This window comes from Salvelinus namaycush, chromosome 19, assembly GCF_016432855.1.
Source record: "Salvelinus namaycush isolate Seneca chromosome 19, SaNama_1.0, whole genome shotgun sequence".
NCBI classification, from domain to species: domain Eukaryota; kingdom Metazoa; phylum Chordata; class Actinopteri; order Salmoniformes; family Salmonidae; genus Salvelinus; species Salvelinus namaycush.
The window spans coordinates 34,359,369-34,377,727 of record NC_052325.1 but is presented as its reverse complement, the minus strand read 5'-3'; the positions used below and the strand labels follow the sequence as shown (position 1 = coordinate 34,377,727).

Sequence of the window (18,359 nt, the reverse complement as noted above, 5' to 3'; positions counted from 1 at the left end):
ATCCACGAGGGGGAACCACAGGGGGCACCCAAAGGTACTCGGAGTCAGAAATCATCAAACTATCCCAGGCAATGGTGTTATTATTGATAAAATAATAACTTGATTATTTCTTGCAACACGTATTATTTAGCCAGAAATTGCCTAAACACGCTCATTCTTGTCACGCTTTCAGTTTCAATGCAGATACTGATCAAGGCTAAAGCAATCAATCACGGTTGCGTGAACTACAACTGAAAGTACGTGATGCAAGCTCTAGCTGTTAAATGATTGTAAAACAACATCAAAGTGTATAAATATATATTCAAAAAACATACATGTAGATAGTTTATTCACCAGAGAAAAACTTGATATGTTTATCAATATCGTTTACTTTGGTCTAATTCGTAACCACCGAATTTGAAAGTACAGTAAACAACAATAGCTTGCTAACAACAACTAGGAATGATGAATCCTTGCTCCGATATATCAATTTTATCAATTTTAGCTGTACTGGCAAATGTCGTATGTGTACAAGTTGAAGGAAGCCTTGGCTTTTCAGACGCAGGTGAATGTTGTAGCTAAGTAATGACTGTGACGTTAGCTAGCCTATCTTGCTAACGACAGTAATTTCCCCCCCTATCCACTATTGTTCTTAGGTAACGTAGCTAGCTAGTTGGCTATTTAGCTAACTAGTCGGTTTATTTTGTGTAACATCCATATTACTGTATGATTGGTCTGTCAATTAATTCAGAGCAACGTTTGCTAGTAGTAACGTTAGCCAACTACATACGTTAGCTAAATTAGCCATTAACATTAGCTAGTCCACGAAGAGCAATAATCTTGTAAATTTACTTAGCTAGCTAGCTACTAACCATTTTAGCTAGGTAACGTACTAGCCATTAGTAAACTAACTAGCTTACTAATTTCACATTAAATATAGCTACTATGTCTGATTAACAAGCTATTGTTGTATTCTTCCAGACTGCACATATCTTAAAGAAAATCAAAACACCACCCATTTTGGAACAAGATGTTTCTGTTACAGTTCTGGCACAGTGATCAAATGGAAAGACATCTGGTCCACCTTTCAGGTAAGAAAGCTACACATATCTTGTAGGTATACCATGGGTGCTTGCTTCACAACAGCTCATGATTAACTGTTGATACACATGTGTACACCAAACACCAGACACTTTTTGTGTGTGTCTATATGCTCCCATACAATAAATTAGCCAAGTTACTGCAATTACATGATAGTTGTCGTTACTATGTTGTAACAGCAACAAACCAAACATTGCTCATATAATGCATCTATCTGACTCTTCTTCAAGGTGCGTGTGACAGGTGAAGAAGGGGTCTACATTGTGTACCCCATGGAGGGGACCAGGAACTGCTACGAGCCAGGCCACTTCCTCACGTTGTCCCGGTGCCTGGTCAACCACTATTGGCCTCCCAGCCCCAGTGTGGCCAGGGAGAAGAGCCTGGACATCCCACTGGAACAGGAGGATGTGTGCTTCATGGTGAAGACCCCGAGGGCCAATTCTGAGCACTCTCTACATGTCAGGGGCAAACGTGAGATTATCTTATTGTTGTTGTTGTTAGTTATTGCAGTTAACCTACCGGTTTGGTCTAAAGTTCAGAATGATTATTAACAGCCATACTCTTTACTTACAGGGTTAAATAAAATACGATTTGGACTCTTTGCATGTGGCCTCGCCCTCTTCTACTTTGCTGGGGCTTTGTGTAGGTAAGGTTTTACCATTCTCACGCTGTGTGTGTGTTAGTTATATTTAGTAGCTCTCAATCCTATTGTCCTGGTAAACATGCAGTGTGAGACTTTAAGGTCCAATGCAGACATTTTTATCTCAACATCAAAACATTTCTGGGTAACAATTTAGTACCTTACTGTGATTGTTTTAAATTAAAATGGTCAAAAATAAACAAAAATAGCTTCTCAGCTAAATGCAATTTCTGAAGCAATAATTTTGCTAGGACTGTCTGGGAGTGGTCTGAGAGATGGGCCTAATTGGAGGAGCCTTATGGGAGGGATGTGCATCCTGAAAACTATCTGTTATTAGCAGAGAGGACATTACAAGTGCGTTATAAGAATTTTCACAATTTCAGTATTATTCCAACCTCATAGTGTGTAAATATATATAAAACACAGGAAAATCACGTTTTTGAATGCACTGCTCCTTTAAAAATGTGAATATTTCAGTAGCAGAAGAAGAACCATCCAGTAGGCCACATATACAGGGCCTTCGGAAAGTATTCAGACCCCTTGACTTTATCCACATTTTGTTACCTTACAGCCTTATTCTAAAATGGATCAAATAAATACAAATCTTCAGCAATCTACACACAATACCCCATCATGACAAAGCGAAAACAGATTTTTAGAAATGTTTGCAAAAAATAGCAAAACAGAAATGCCGTATTTACCTTTGAAATGAGACCCAAAATTGAGCTCAGGTGCATCCTGTTTCCATTGATCATCCATGAGATGTTTCTACAACTTGATTAGAGTCCACCTGTGGTAAATTCAATTGATTGGACATGATTTGAAAAGGCACACACCTGTCTATATAAGGTCCTACAGTTGACAGTGCATGTAAGAGCAAAAACCATGCCATGAGGTCTCTTTCTCTTCTCTCGGAGGACCTGAGCCCTAGAACCATGCCTCAGGACTACCTGGCCTGATGACTCCTTGCTGTCCCCAGTCCACCTGGTCGTGCTGCTGCTCCAGTTTCAACTGTTCGGTCTGCGGCTATGGAACCCTGACCTGATCACCGGACGTGCTACCTTGTCCCGCACCTGCTGTTTTCGACCCTCTCTCTCTACCGCACCTTCAGTCTCTAACTCTGAATGATCGGCTATGAAAAGCCAACTGACATTTACTCCTGAGGTGCTGATATGTTGCACCCTCTACAACCACTGTGATTATTATTATTTGACCCTGCTGGTCATCTATGAACGTTTGAACATCTTGGCCATGTACTGTTATAATCTCGATCCGGCACAGCCAGAAGAGGACTGGCCACCCCTCAGAGCCTGGTTCCTCTCTAGGTTTCTTCCTACGTTCCTGCCTTTCTAGAGAGTTTTTCCTAGCCACCGTGCTTCTACATCTGCATTGATTGCTGTTTGGGGTTTTAGGCTGGGTTTCTGTGTAGAACTTTATTACATCGGCTGATGTAAAAAGGGCTTTATAAATGAATTTGATTGATTGATTGATGAGGTCGAAGAAATTGTCTGTAGAGCTCAGAGACCGGATTGTGTTGAGGCAAAGATCTGGGGAAGGGTACCAAAAAATGTTTGCAGCATTGAAGGGCCCCAAGAACACAGTGGCCCCCATCATTCTTAAATGGAAGAAGTTTGGAACCACCAAGACTCTTCCTAGAGCTGGCCGTCCGGCCAAACTGAGCAATCGGGGGAGAAAGGCCTTGGTCAGGGTGGTGACCAAGAACCCGATGGTCACTCTGCGAGAGCTCCAGAGTTGCTCTGTGGAGATGGTTATCCTTCTGGAAGATTCTCCCATCTCTGCAGCACTCCCCCAATCAGGCTTTTATGGTAGAGTGGCCAGACGGAAGCCACTCCTCACTAAAAGGCACATGACAGCCTGCTTGTAGTATGCCAAAAGGCACTTAAAGGCTCTCCGACCATGAGAAACAAGATTCTCTGGTTTGATGAAACCAAGATTGAACTCTTTGGTCTGAATGCCAAGCGTCACGTCTGGAGGAAACCTGGCACCATCTCTACGGTGAAGCATGTTGGTGGCAGCATCATGCTGTGGGGATGTTTTTCAGCGGCAGGGACTGGGAGACTAGTCAGGATCGAGGCAAAGATGAACGGAGCAAAGTACAGAGAGATCCTTGATGAAAACCTGCTCCAGAGCACTCAGAACCTCAGACTGGGGGTGAAGGTTCACCTTCTAACAGGATGACGACTCAAAGCACACAGCCAAGACAACGCAGGAGTGTCTTCAGGACAAGTCTCTGAATGTCCTTGAGTGGCCCAGCCAGAGCCCAGACTTGAACCCGATCAAACATTTCTGGAGAGACCTGAAAATAGCTGTGCAGCAACGCACCCCATCCAACCTGACAGAGCTTGAGAGGATCTGCAGAGAAGAATGGGAGAAACTCCCCAAATACAGGTGTGCCAAGCTTGTAGCGTCATACCCAAGAAGACTCAATGCTGTAATCGCTGCCAAAGGTGCTTCAACAAAGTACTAGGGTCAGAAAGGGTCAGAATACTTATAGTAAATGTGATATTTATGTTTTCAAAAAATCTGTTTTTGCTCTGTCATTATGGGGTATTGTGTGTAGATTGATGAGGATTTATTTTTGTTTTATACATTTTAGAATAAGGCTGTAACGTAACAAAATGTGGAATAAGTTCAGGGTTCTGAATACTTTCCGAAGGCACTGTAGTTCTACAACTGAATTGATCCTGTGATTGAGCTATTCTAGGTTGAATAGTGGTACTACAGAAAACAATAATGTATGTTTTTCTTTTTTGGCAGGAGTTCTTTGTTTTTTTATTCCTCAGGAATCTTAGTGGGAGTTCTCTCCATTGTTGTCTTTCTGCTGTTGATCCTGAAAAACGCTATACCGGTAAGAATCACCTTTAGGCTCAAGCTGTTATTGCTTTAGGCTAATTATAAAAGGAGCCCCACATTTCAATTTGACAAGCTTTGCTAATCAGTACGGTCAATGCACTCTACTTAATTTTCCTGCTTTGTTTTACCATAGCCCTTTACACGTGCATGCAGTGGCTGTACAGTAACATTCTATACATGACGTTAAGGATTATAATAAATACCGCTTTGATCTCATGCAAGCAAGCCAAACACTCGTGCACTTCACTTTTCCATATCATTAAACTCATGTAATATACAACCTGAAGAAGGCACAGTGACGCTGAAACATTTTAAACTAATAAATGACTGTAAGCTTGTATATAGTGCGTGCAACTCTCCATCATTTTCTACAGCCTATAGTTTGCTCGCTGTTATTCAGCACCTCTACCAACTTTCTTTGGGTGTGCACCAGCTCATGCTTTTTATTATTCAAGCAAGCAAAACACCCGTGAGTCCAAATGTGCACTTCACTTTTCCATATAATAACACTCATGTAACATACTGTATAAACATTTATGATCACTATGTTTGATGTACAGTTACAAGCTGGCATGGTGTTATACCCTGGGTTGTCCTGAACACAATGAACCTATGTTTCTTGTATCGTGAAAACGCATCTGGGTCAGGTGGGCATAATTTGAAAGTGTTTTATATTGCCAACATGATTAGCTAAATATTAAAATACGACCTTACAGTGTTAGGTTATCACAAGGCAATTCATAGAAGCAGATCGTTATTTTGGTGTGCTTAGAATGGAGTCATGAGTGCTTCTCTGAATTGCCTTATAATTTAGCTAGTCATGCTCAAGGACAGATCGGCAGATTTTTCACCTTGTGAGCCAAATTCACTTATGTGTATTAAAGTGGTAAAGATTGTTTCATATTTGGTGCCATATTCATAGCACGTAATGATTACATCAAGCTTGTGACTCTACAAACTTGTTGGATGCGTTTGCTGTTTGTTTTGGTTGTGTTTCAGATTATTTTGTGCCCAATATAAATTAATGGTAAATAATGTATTGTCATTTTGGATGTACTTTTATTGTAATTAAGAATATAATATGTTTCTAGATATATCTACATTAATGACAGTCGGCACTTCAACCTCATAGTTATTGTATAATTTCAAGTCCACAGTACAGATCCAAAACATTTGACACTGTCCCAATACTTTTGGAGCTCACTGTATATAAAAGGTCATTGCACTGCCTAAAGACTTGATCCAAATGATTAATCAGGGTGATTGATCAAAATTAGTTTTAGTTTAAAGTGATGGGAGACACAATTTCCTGGACCAAACATATACTTATTCTTAGCTAGGAGATATGCCCTCCATAACCGGGGGTTAGCCTACCACCCCAGCCCCCTCAGAACTTGCCCTTTTGGACATAGCCTCCACCGTGCCTGTAAAATCAGATGGCCAGACCCCAAACGTGTCACTCTGGCCTGGCTTATCCTAAAGAGAGATGTCTTTAACTGTAGAATCCAACATTTGGAGAGAGTTATTCAATAGAGAAAGAGTCTTCTGGGTGGCTCAGATGAATTAGGCTTACCTTGTTATATTACCTGCCTGTGTCACCTCCAGAGGGCCATGTTCATCACGCTGTTTGGTGCTGGCTCCGGCCTGTCCTACCTGGGATACCAGACGCTGTTCAACCACTGGGAAGACATCACGACGGTCTACTGGAGACATGCCTTGGGTGAGTTGGTTTAGTTAAGAGATTGTTGCTTAAAATAAGGTCAGTAACTAAGACTTGAACTGTTCAGTTAGCAGTAGGAAGCATTTAGCCTACATTGAAATTCTGTCTTTGCGAGGCCTTGCACATTTGAACCCAGTATGAACACTTGTTTACATGAAGGCCCCTGATAAATGATATGCTCTCACTACAGACATGATACCGTAATATATTCATGACTAATGAGGATGGGTCAGTGTCCACTCTGAGTCATTCACTCCCAGGAGTCTGTCATAATAAGAGGGCCAAGTGGATGTGGAGTGGTGAAGTAGCCTACAGTTACTGACTGCCTCTCCACACTCCTCAATGGAGTGGATTTTCTGCCAAATCAATTTGCCCTCTGTCTATGCACACACTGGGTTGAAAATGGTTGAATCCGCAGGCACGTTAGGATTAAGAGCGCGCGGCAATGCTGCTGGAACATTGATTTCTGTGCTTGGAAACAAAAGGGCTTTGGGTGGATTAGCTTTCAAATGTGTTCTTTTCACCCTTACTGGCATGCCTCAAATCCACTGGGTTCCACTGTTCCAATTACACAGGGCTTTCAATTGGAGTATTTCATCTTAACCGGTTACGTTTTTGTTTCTGTGTCTTTGCTTATGTTGCTTTCTCTATAAAAATATCATAATCACATAGAACCAACAGATCTCTCCATTTCTCTCTCCCTCTCTTCCTCTTTCCATCACTTCATCATTTTCTCTATTTCCAGGCTACCTGGTAGTAACGGGCCTGATCAGCTGGGCGGTTTGCTACAAGCACGGGCCCATCAGCAGCGAGCGCACCCTGTCCCTACTGACCTGGGGGCTCCAGTGCCTGGCCATGGGCCTCATGTACTACGGAGTGACCTACCCCCAGGCTTCCTACCTACTCCTGGGCATCCTGCTGGTGCTCAAGGCTCTGCCCTATGCCTACAGACTGCTGCTGGCGACATGCAGGTACACAGTCAATTTGTGGTTTGACATTAGATATACTACTAAGGTGGATTTGGGTAATGGAGATTAATAGTAGAGGCTTTTTAGCAGATGCTTTTGATCCAAAGTTGTGTGTTTGATTGATGGCTGTCCCTCCCTCTCTCCCCCAGGCTAACAGGGCGTCTCCTTTCCTCTCTCTTGCGTGTGTTTGGGCGTAGCAGGAAGCCCCAGGTACGCCTCCTCACAGATGAGGAGTACAGAGAGCAGGGGGAGGTGCACACCACAGCCTCCCTTGAGGAGCTCAGGAGGCTCTGCACTACGCCTGGCTTCCCTGCCTGGGAAATGGTCCTCCGACTACGCTCCCCACAACGGTACGGGACAAACACGCGAACTACACTACTCACATCCTAACTAAAGTAGAACACATCTTGTCCTCAGGATCCAAATCAAATCATATTGTATTAGTCACATTCGCCGAATACAACAGGTGTAGAGCAGTGAAATGCTTACTTACGAGACCCTAACCGACAGTGCAGTTTCAAAAAATACGGATAAGAATAGCTCCCTGCATTTAAAACATCACAACAGTATGAGACTGACACACAAATATTCGGAACTTTCTGCTCTAAAAGCACCCAGATGATGAGAGCTTGACTGAACGGAGTGCTGGTGAATAACTCAACTCTCTGCAAAATGACATTTCTAGGTTTGCAGCCTTCCTGACGGGCGGCGGCCACGTGACCCCAGGGGAGCAGCAGAATCACGGACAGCAGTACGGCCCGGGTGCAGCCAACAACGAGGACATGCTCTTCACCTCTGCCCAGCACAGGGTGCTGGGGCTGGGCGCTGACGAGGACCTCAGCGAAGACGAGATGGACAGCTCCGTCAGGGCTCCGCCTACACCTAGCCCCCTCCCCCTCTACACACCAACCACCCCCACCACCATGCCCCGTTCGGACAGCTCCGCCCCCTGGCAGCCCCCACCCTATTCCGCCCCTTTCTACCCTCCCTATCCTCCCGCCCCTGCCGCCTTCACCCCGCCTTCAGAGCCCCATGTCATCGAGGACGTTGAGGAGGAGGACATGGAGCTGTTCTAAGATCAGATTTTAAACCTCTGTAGTGGACAGGTTGGTTCCTAATATGGCCAGTTAACACTAGGGGGCAATACCACTCAGGTTGATCTTTGGGGTCGAACATGCTGGCAAAAAAATATTTTAAGTGATTTATGAACTCGATTGAATGATTGATCAACATCTTCATACAAAATGAATCAACATAAAACACATTAACAGCTAGGAGTATAAATTAAGCTTCATCATATGTCCCAAATAGAATCCCACTATAAATCTAGTCCGAGTGATTGTGAATCATAATTCCACCTAAGAGGAGACGGGGGACTTGGTGTGCCTATCCTATCCTGGCTCAGAGATATATGTATATTTTTAAGGGGGTGCCTTGAGTTAATCTGACTTTGGGGTTCCCACTCTACACTGCAAATGAAATCAAAGCAGAATTCTCCATCTCGAATCCAAAACTCTGCATCATAATTGCAGGAATCACAAGAATGACTTTGAACTCATGTTTACAGCTCTCAGGTAAACCAGCAACAATCACGAGTACATCGTTTTTTCCTCCTCCTGTGTGTGGTAAGTGCCTGGGGTTATGAGACCTGCTTCCCTGCTGGGTCACTGTAACAAACTCGCACGTACTCTCTTCTTGGCTGTGGAATCCAGTCAACTACTATCTACCGCCCCCACCTGGCTGCTTAGGAAGTTGCCGCCTTTGACAGCCAGAACAGCCGATCACATGCTGTAAACATCGAAGGGAAATTTTGATTGGACCAAATCTGTCAAAAGCAATGTTTTTCTCCCGCAGGCCAGAAAAAAAATAAAGTTTATTGTAATTTTATATCAAACATCATTTTTTAATGTTTTTGTATTTTGGGAATGATGATTTGGGGCATTATGATCCAAGGATGATTCTTTTTAAGGTTTGTTTCAATTAATTAATAAATAAGCCCATCTTTTTCCAGTGACATTGTATTGTGAACTGATGTTTCACCTTAAAGAGATACAAAAAGGCCACAGAGCACTGAGAGTAGTAAAGGTTGCCTGATTTAAAATAAATAGGCTTAGGCTACATAGCAGACAAGCCATGTCATGTAAAATGGTCAGGTCATTACAACGTCTGAACAGTTTTAGATAGTCCTGGAGGAAAGCAGTTTGACATATTTGCAATTTCTGCAATTTCAGACCCTGAAAGCCTGGTGGATATCAGATCTGACACGATCACTTCATAAACCTTTTTGAAATAAGTATTTTTCCCACGGCATCAGTGGTTGATAGACTCGACACAGTAAACATTTACATGTAATAGCAGGGCCACATTCAGGAGAGCAACTTGTTCCAGATATAGCCTAGTATGTAGAACAAACATGTCTCTCTGACTTTCTGTCAGTTCCAATCATAACATTTCTATCTGCAACATTCCACAACGTTTTCCTATTGAACGTGCCCCTAAACTCTATGTAAGCAGCCATTACACACATAGCTATTTAGATTGAGTGTGTCACTTCTGCATGAGTGTGAATCACCAACCTATGACGAGGCTCAGGCACTTGATCAGTTTGAGGGCCATTGAGACAAATAGAACCCTATTCAATCAAACCTAATATCCAGATTTCCAAGTTTAAAAAAATAACTTAACATTTTTACATCCATTTGAAAGTGCAACAGTAGCTACTTCAAGGCAAGAGCTTTTCCTCATATCCCTAAAGGCACTGGTTAAGTCCTCTGCTAAGAGGACAAATATAACCTCTCATTTTGGCCTGTATTTTTCTTCTGTCCAGTCTGTAAAACCATACTCTTCACTCTTTTAATAACTGGACTTCCGCCAGCCCTTGACTCTGTCGGTTGGTGGTGTTGCTTGGAAAACATTTTGGGACAGTTCCTCAAAATGTGCAATGTGTTCCCCCTTTACTGTGTGTGGCCAGTGGGGAGGGGTGGTTGGTCAGCAGGCATAAGGGGATCCTGGTCAGGTAGGGGGGGTCCCGTCTGTGGGGACCTGCTGGGGGGGTCTTGAGATGAGGACTGGGAGGTTTCCTCTGTTGGTTCATCTGTGCTGATCTCATTGATCTCCTACCAAACAGAGCAAGGATAAAGTGTTGCATCATAGTTATTTGTAATACTGTAAGTATAGTACTTGGCACAGATATGTAAAAATACCCTCATAAAATACAGTTCTAAAGGCAGGTATTATATTCTCACCTTTCTTCAAAATGGAACACATGACATAAAAAAATACAATTCTCAGGAGGACATCATACAACATGGAACCTTGGCTGGAACATGCACAAATCCCTAGATAAACCACTTGTGTTCCACATAAACCACCTACTGTTCCATTCTCTGCCCAGTGACATGCGCCTTTGGGCCCAGCCTCAAATCACAGCCTGAACCTAGAAGTCTATGCCTAAACCCCACGAGCTGCCACCCTGTCTACCTACCTCGAGCGGCTGATGGTTGTTGGCAGGGCTGCTCCTGGCCAGGACAGCGATCTCTCTGATCTGGTGCAGGGCGAAGGCCAGGGAGACCCAGGGCGAGGCGGACACCACCCAGGCGGGCTTGCTCATGTCCTCCTGCTCCTCCTGGTGCTTGGTCTTCCTTGGTGGTGGCGTTGTTGCGGCGACGTTATCTGATTGGATAACATCGATGGTTGCTATGGGAACAGGACTGGAGGGGACGGGAATGTTCTCCGCCAGCATTTTGGTATCTGGAAAACAACGTAAGCAACATTTTTCATAACGATTAAAAATGCTTATTCTGCTAAGATGTCTGGGTTAACAACTACCCCTATTATTAACATCCTAAACATGATTCATTCAGCATTCTAATGTCTATGAATATCTCAGTTGCTGATAGAAAAACTGGAGTTAGAGTTAGTGGTAGTACATGGTATGCTTGCCACATTGGGAGCCAGTCACTTCTCCATTAAGGGGCATAATAGGTGCAGCAAATGCTATTTTTCTGTAAGCTCATGCAGAGGCACAGCCTGAAGCAGACAGGGTAGGATAGGATCAGCTTTATTAACACATACTTTTCTCCCCACTCTGCACAGCCAGCCATTGGATGAGAGCGAAGAGGAGGAGGATGACGAGGGAGGCGATTCCTATCCCTCTGAAGGTGTGGGCTGCTCCTAAACCATATCCCAAATAGACAAAAGTGTTCACAGTATTTCTTAATTCCAAATCAACCCCTAGCCCTTACTCCCTAGAACAGGGGTATTCAACTCTTACCCTACGAGATCCGAAGCCTGCTAGTTTTCTGTTCTACCTGATAATTAATTGCACGTATCTGGTGTCCCAGGTCTAAATCAGTCCCTGATTAGAGGGGAACAATGAAAGAATGCAGTGGAACTGGCTTCGAGGTCCAGCATTGAGTTTGAGGGCCCTAGGCTTTGGAAACAATCTTCAAATACTTTTATGTATTTCACTCATTGCTTTTCATATAACACTGAAACTGAAAAAATATATCAATTTCAGCACTGTAAGGGATATATTTTACCCCCCCCCAAAAAAACATTTCAGAGCATAGAGAGAGACACACAGCATTGTTATTCTGAGAGTGCAGCCAAATGCATTCCAGACCATATAATTCCTATCCTTATGATTTAGATGGGACTGGTGGTAGTTTATTAAGAGTTAAGACCTGGATTATCTTATGAAAACCACAGAGGACAGGGCATCTTTATAAGGAGGGGAGGCGTTGTAAAACATTTTGAAAAAGCATGTGGGACCACTATGACTGTGAGTTGGTCATGTAGAAGTCACCGTTGAAGCTGTAATCTGGAATCTGCAATAATTACTGCTCTTCTCAATGGTCATTTCAATTAATGAACATTTAACAAATTGTACCTTTAACGAGTGACACCAACAGTTCCATCTCTCATTGGTTGAACTGGGAGATACGCAATTCAATTCAATACAACTTCGATACAATCCAGCTGGGTTTTTTTCATCACAGTGGCTCTTACCAAAGAAGTTGACAAACACTCCCCCCACCATGGCCCCACAGCCCCGGCCCAGCCCCAGGTGCAGGCCCTGGAGGATACCCTGGGCAGAGGTCCTCAGCTCTGGAGGCACAGCAGCACTCAGGTAGGAGATACACGCTGCCCACACTGAGGCATGGGTCACACCTAGATAGACAGAGATACAGAGAGACTGAGTGAAAGAGAGAAACACACTCAGGCACATCCACAAATACACATACATCATTACACTAGGTCAGGGCAGGGAGTAATACGATTAGGCCAAGTTATTGGCTTGTTAATTTAATATCATTAAACCTCCCCAGAGATATACAGTAGTAGGTCATGACAAGAAACATCTGTAGAACAAACAAACATTTAAATGTAGTCCCTTTCACATTTTTGTATATAACCAGAAACAAACAAACAGACCCATTAAACTGTAATTTGTTTTCATTAAAAGCTGTATACAACACCAGACTATTTGGGAGGGAAAGAAAATACATTTTGGGAGACATTTTCTAATTGATGTCAAAGGGAGGACATGTCCTGTGTGTGTTCGTGGCAGGTGACAGGCGAGAGAGAGTGGACTTAACCATCGTCATTAACACTCGCTTGGGTGTGTCATGTTTGAACTGGCTCAACTAGCCAGTTTACATCCAACACGCCTCATTGTATAGCTACCAATAATAGGACAAAGCAATCAAACCTGCTACCATACCCTCCTTAGGCCTGTCTGGCTTGCCTCGCCCCCTATTCAGCTCTTTAGCTAGCCCATATCGTCACTATCCTCCCAGACCAGAGCTACGGCCATCATTTGTTTGTCTTGTTTGTTACTGTCATACTACTACTAGATTTTGAAATGAGATTGTGTGTGTCTCTAAGTGTCTCTAAACATAGTTATTTGGTGTTGTTACGCCTCTAGTGAATGATTACAATCATTATAAGCATCCTTCAATGTTACTTATTCGTGTATAGCTGCAACGTTGTAATTCATGGCCTAAATGTGGCTATCAGAGTAGTCTAGATACGGAGGAAAGGGGCATTTTCCAGGCGAAGGACAGGCTTTTCTTGTCATTGAGGGAAGCTATCCTTTCCTGAAATGAACTCTGAGAGGCAACATGGCAACAACCTAAGTGCACTGAGGGCTCCCAGTCCAAACACTACTTCCTCCTCCTTTCAATCTAATGTCAACACTTATGCTAAGCTAAGTCAACAGATATCGCATGCGTTGCAGTGCCATGAGGCCCGAGACCCGGTGTAGCCTCACCTTGAAGGACCTCCATGGGCAGGACAACCCAGGCGTTCTCCAGGTAGGAGATGTACAGATAGCGGGCCGTGTTGCAGGCCAGCCCGATGTACAGCACCCTGGGGAGGAAAAGGGGAGGAGGAGAAGGTCAGATAACACTATTTCAATAGTCCACTACAGATGGTTTATAGATGATGAACTTTCACCTCTTTGATTAACTAACCATCCACCACTCCCCAACATAACCCTAAAACTATCCTAAAGCTATAGCAAGTTATTACATATCAACGGAGTTGCAGGTGAAAGTAAGGCCAAAGCTTAGAGGTTAAACCCGAACTGTTCCTGAACAGACTTCTGTATCATTCTGAACAGACTTCTGTATCATTCTGAACAGACTTCTGTATCATTCTGAACAGACTTCTATATCATTCTGAACAGACTTCTATGTCCTTCATTCCCACACTGTTGGATGTTTGGTGCCCGTCTCCTATGACAACATCCTGTCCAATCAAACCCTTGACCTGATTCACCATACTCCCCTTTTCCCCCCCAGAAATGTGATGTTACATACACTGAGTATACCAAACATTAGGAACACCTTCCTAATATTGAGTTGCACCCTCCCCCCTTTTTTGCCCTCAGAACAGCTTCAATTCGTCGGGGCATGCACTCTACAAGGTGTCAAAAGTGTTCCACAGGGATGCTGGCCCATGTTGACTCCAATGCTTCCCACAGTTGTGTCAAGTTGGCTGGATGCCCTTTCGGTGGTGGACCATTCTTGATACACACGGGAAACTGTTGAGCATGAAAAACCCAGCAGTGTTGCAGTTCTTGACACAAACAAAGGCGCATGGCACCTACTACCAATACCCTGTTCAAAGGCACTTCAATCTTTTGTCTTGCCCATTCAACCTCTGAATGGCACATATACACAATCAATGTCTCAAGTGTCTCAAGGCTTAAAAATCCTTCTTTAACCTGTCTCCTACTCTTCATCTACTGATTGAAGGGGATTCAACAAGTGACATCAATAAGGGATCATAGCTTTCACCTGGATTCACCTGGTCAGTCTATGGCATGGAAAGAGAGTGTGTGTTGTGTATACTCAGTGTATGTGGGCATGAACACATTACAACTACAAAAAAATAATGCAAATATACTGACACATTTAAGAATTCCAGTTTACATACTGTATGCATATTTTACATATATTGACCTCGGACATACAATGCTATAGGTACTGTTTTAGGCTTTTTCTCTCATGAGCTATTTTCGAGCTGGGTGTGTGTGGCTCTTTAAGCCTGCGTCATACAGTGAGTCATTCTAACCCCGGGGCAGGCTGTGTCTGACAACACTAGGACCAGTCACAAGGACCAGATAACTGCTGCACAGAGACTAGAGCTGGACAGGAAAGGAGGCATGCACAGACTCATACACACAGCAGTCATCTAACTGGTCGATGTGTTACCATACACAGACACAAACAGACACAGACAGCAACGACTATTTCAGTATTTATCTCCACATAGTCTTAGGCCCCATGTAAATCTCAGACATGGAGAGATACCCATGCAAATCTTAACGTGAGACAGGCAATTTGAATAACAGCCTAATATGAAAAGCCCCTGCACAGTGTTTCTGTGCTCACCAATCGATCCGCACAGGCATTTAGTTCAGGAGATCAATGGAGAGCCTCATGCTGAAGTAATGGACAGGATTGGGTTATACGCACACACGTCCCCAGAGGAACAAAAGGCTTCCACAGGCCCTGCCAGCAGGCCAGGCAGAAACCAGGCCATCAAACAAAGATCTGACAGAGTCCAGACACACACACCACACACACAGTGGAACTCTGTGGGAGAAGAGCAGAGCTCTCCTCCATCGATTCAGCACAGCACTGTCCATTCATTCTCTACAATGTAAGAAGTATAAATATTGTAAGAAGTATAAATATTGGTGTAAATGTTAGTTGTTTTTACACATGTATTAGTACTGCGTACAGTGCTTTTTACAAACTAATCCATAGTTAGTTTATCTATAGTTTGTTGATAATATGAATGCAATGGTTAGAGACTTTCCCATTGTCTAGGAAACTGCTCTGGCTGCACTTAAAACAACCATATTTGAATAACATAAGCGGCACATTGTAGCTTTGTACTGGGAGACCAGCCCTTGGCTAACCCTTGTTATTACAAATGATTCATCCTGTTCATAGATAGGCGTGGGTGATTTGGCAAGTGTCACCCGCCTGAGAAATATCACAGGGCAGACGGGAGACGGAAGAACTGACAAAAAACCGTCTCAGAGCTCTCAGGATGGGTCTTCCTGTTTACCAATGTTTCTTTCCTTCCCCTTAAGCAAAACACTGCATTTAAAGCTTTTTAATTGGAAAATAGCAAATGTCTAGAAAAAACAGCTTGTCCATTCTGCAAACTGTGAGCCAATTTGGGCAATGCCCACTTAGTCAACATTTGGGTTTCTGCCTTTCCCTCCTCTCCCTTCCTTTCGCTCTCTCTCTCCAATCCAAACAGACAATAAATCACAATTTAGAAAGAGAGAGAGAAAGAGATCATACTAGCTGGAGGGAGTAGGTCTCCCTCTTAGAAATGTATCAGAGCAGAGCTCTCCCAATGTCTGTCATCCTATGAATTGACCGTATGTTGGTTTGAGGCTGTTGGGGGGTCTGCTATAGCCTATGTAGCACACCTACGTCTTCCGTTAGCAGGCTACTGCATCACCACTGAAACTCCCTTACACTCCACTCACTCATTGTGTCACTCTAGCACTCAGCTTACTGGTCAGGTTCCCACAGGGACAGGGCAGGAAATTCACATAGATTGTCGATTCACTGAATTCACTGAATGCTTGAGGTTGTTTAAGTTCACTGACAAAAAGTAAACAAGTGTAAAGTCTGAACAAATGATCCTTTCTGATAAGCCTAAATCGCATCAAATCTCCAAGAAGGGTGAGCTATTATGTGGAATTCAATCAAACTGAAAGAAATAAAATAATATTGTGACTTTGCATACAAACTATACCAGAATAATCTAATTTTGGCCTTGCTTTTGTTGCCTGGTTCCAGATCAGTTTGTGCTGTCTAGTCAAGTTCTAGGGTTATTGTCACGCAGGAGTTGACAAGACGTACAGAAACACAAACAGATCTGGGACCAGTCTATTGCTTTTGACCCATGCCCCCTTGATATACCTTATATGGCCGATGAGCTCGATGAGCTTGTGGCTGGTGAAGTAGGCTACCAGCTCCGAGATGTGGCTCAGCACCGAGCAGACTCCAAAAAGCGTGGTGGTCCCCTTCAGGTCCTCCAGGTGCCAGTAGAGGAAAGTGAACACGAAGCCGTAGCCGAATCCCATGAACCAGGCCACGAAGAGCACTGAGCCGTATTGTACACTGCACAGCAGCCGAAGGAGGTCCCAGTAAAGGAACCGCTGGCTGATGGAACTTTGAGATTCTAACGATTCCACCGTATGCCCTTCGGGAGATGAAACGCCACTGGACGTTTGAGAAGATTCCATATCCTGTCTCTTATCCTCCTCCACCTGTGCCTCCATTGGCCGATGGTCACTAGTACTACTCTCAAAGTAGAACTGAGTAGACACTATAAAAGCAACGGCCATCAGGACTCCAAAGACAATAAAGGCTATCTGGTAGTTCTTGTAGTCAGGCACGATGCAGCCGGTGCCCTGGATGAAGAGCTTGATGTGGGTGTGGTCGATCCAGATGCCCACGCACAGCATTGCCAGGCCCCAGCCCAGAGAGCCCCACATCCTCTGCAGACCATAGCGGTCCCGGTGGGGGCCCAGGTACTGCAGGGTGCGCGTGTCCACGATGGTCACGGCCGGAGCACTGAAGAACTCGCCGATGATGATGACCAGCAGGATCAGGAGGAAGATGGTCTGCACCTGGTCGTGGTTGGAGATGATGTCATAGACTTTGGTAGTGGTGGTTGTGGTGGTTGGTTTGGTCATGGTCAGATTTGAGGCAGGTTTTGAGCCGGCTGTTGTTGTTGCTACTGTTTTTGTTGTTGTTGTTGTTTTTGTTTTGGTGGTGGTGGTGGAGGGGGAAGATGTCAACATTGTTGTGGAGATGGTGGAGGAAGGCACAGGTCCTGTGACAGTACTGGGTCCAGTGATATTACCACCATCGCTCCTCACATACCTGTGCAGGGGACCGCTAACTGAGTCTGATACAAAAGGGAGGGGGAAAAAGTCTCCACTCGCACCCCTGCGGTTCCTGCTGTGATTGGCCGACGGACCGATCTGGGCGGGACTGGTGGGGGACACGACTGTAGGTTTCCTTTCCACGCAGGTCATGGAGGCAGGCTTGATGAAGCCGATGCCGCTGTTGAACACCAACCAGCAGAAGACGGAGAACAGCAGCACCACCTTGCCCTTCTTGAAGCGGTCCGCCACCACCCCCCAAAAGGGGGCGCTGCAGAATTCTATGAAGTACCGAATCCCGACCAGCAGGCCGCTCTGGCTGGGCGTCATGCCCAGTTGCTTGTAGTAGACAGACAGCAACGGGTGCAGGGACCCATAGGCCGCATAGAAGAAGAAGTAGAAGACCTTGGAGATGAGTAAGTGGTTGTCGATCTGCACGCAGTTCCTCTCCAGGCAGTCATTGCTGTTGGTGGCATGTGTGTCTGTCGGGGGTGATGCTGGACCTTGGGAGGCAGCGGTGGGGCCCGCACCTGCTGCTATCTGATCCAAGGTTTTGGACAGGGTGTTGAAGGGTTCTGCCATGACATACTTCCTCTTCTGATCCTCCTCGTCGTCTGTCAAGATGGCCACCTGGTCGTCACTCGCCAT

The 18,359-nt window shown here is 44.4% G+C and overlaps 2 protein-coding genes across 3 annotated transcripts; one reads left to right on the top strand and one right to left on the bottom strand.

Moving 5' to 3' along the window:
* Positions 1-387: 387 nt before the first annotated feature.
* On the top strand, positions 388-9,296 carry nemp2 (nuclear envelope integral membrane protein 2). 2 transcript variants are annotated; one of them, XM_039014876.1, is made up of 9 exons: positions 388-544; positions 961-1,070; positions 1,311-1,551; positions 1,654-1,726; positions 4,499-4,589; positions 6,200-6,314; positions 7,060-7,285; positions 7,480-7,632; positions 7,968-9,296. In XM_039014876.1, exons 1-9 carry the CDS (start codon positions 442-444, stop codon positions 8,356-8,358), a joined length of 1,503 nt encoding a protein of 500 aa, XP_038870804.1. In that variant the 5' UTR covers positions 388-441; the 3' UTR covers positions 8,359-9,296. The 2 variants fall into 2 exon arrangements, with proteins under 2 accessions (XP_038870804.1, XP_038870803.1); XM_039014875.1 differs by having other exon boundaries at positions 7,432-7,632.
* An 868-nt stretch (positions 9,297-10,164) lies between these two features.
* Positions 10,165-18,359, bottom strand: LOC120064351 (major facilitator superfamily domain-containing protein 6-like). Its single transcript, XM_039014874.1, has 6 exons — positions 16,741-18,359; positions 13,557-13,654; positions 12,293-12,454; positions 11,357-11,455; positions 10,767-11,032; positions 10,165-10,398 (listed from the first exon to the last, which is right to left on the bottom strand). Exons 1-6 carry the CDS (start codon positions 18,357-18,359, stop codon positions 10,237-10,239), a joined length of 2,406 nt encoding a protein of 801 aa, XP_038870802.1. The 3' UTR covers positions 10,165-10,236.

Coding starts and splice junctions, on each gene's coding strand:
- nemp2 (XM_039014875.1), top strand. CDS start 442: ATGATGAATCCTTGCTCCGATATATCAATTTTATCAATTTTAGCTGTA. Junction 1,071..1,310: donor ACATCTGGTCCACCTTTCAG/GTAAGAAAGCTA, acceptor CTCTTCTTCAAG/GTGCGTGTGACAGGTGAAGA. Junction 1,552..1,653: donor TCTACATGTCAGGGGCAAAC/GTGAGATTATCT, acceptor CTTTACTTACAG/GGTTAAATAAAATACGATTT.
- LOC120064351 (XM_039014874.1), bottom strand. CDS start 18,359: ATGGCGAGTGACGACCAGGTGGCCATCTTGACAGACGACGAGGAGGAT. Junction 11,033..11,356: donor TGTGCAGAGTGGGGAGAAAA/GTATGTGTTAAT, acceptor GTTGTTTTCCAG/ATACCAAAATGCTGGCGGAG. Junction 10,399..10,766: donor ACAACCATCAGCCGCTCGAG/GTAGGTAGACAG, acceptor TCTGTTTGGTAG/GAGATCAATGAGATCAGCAC.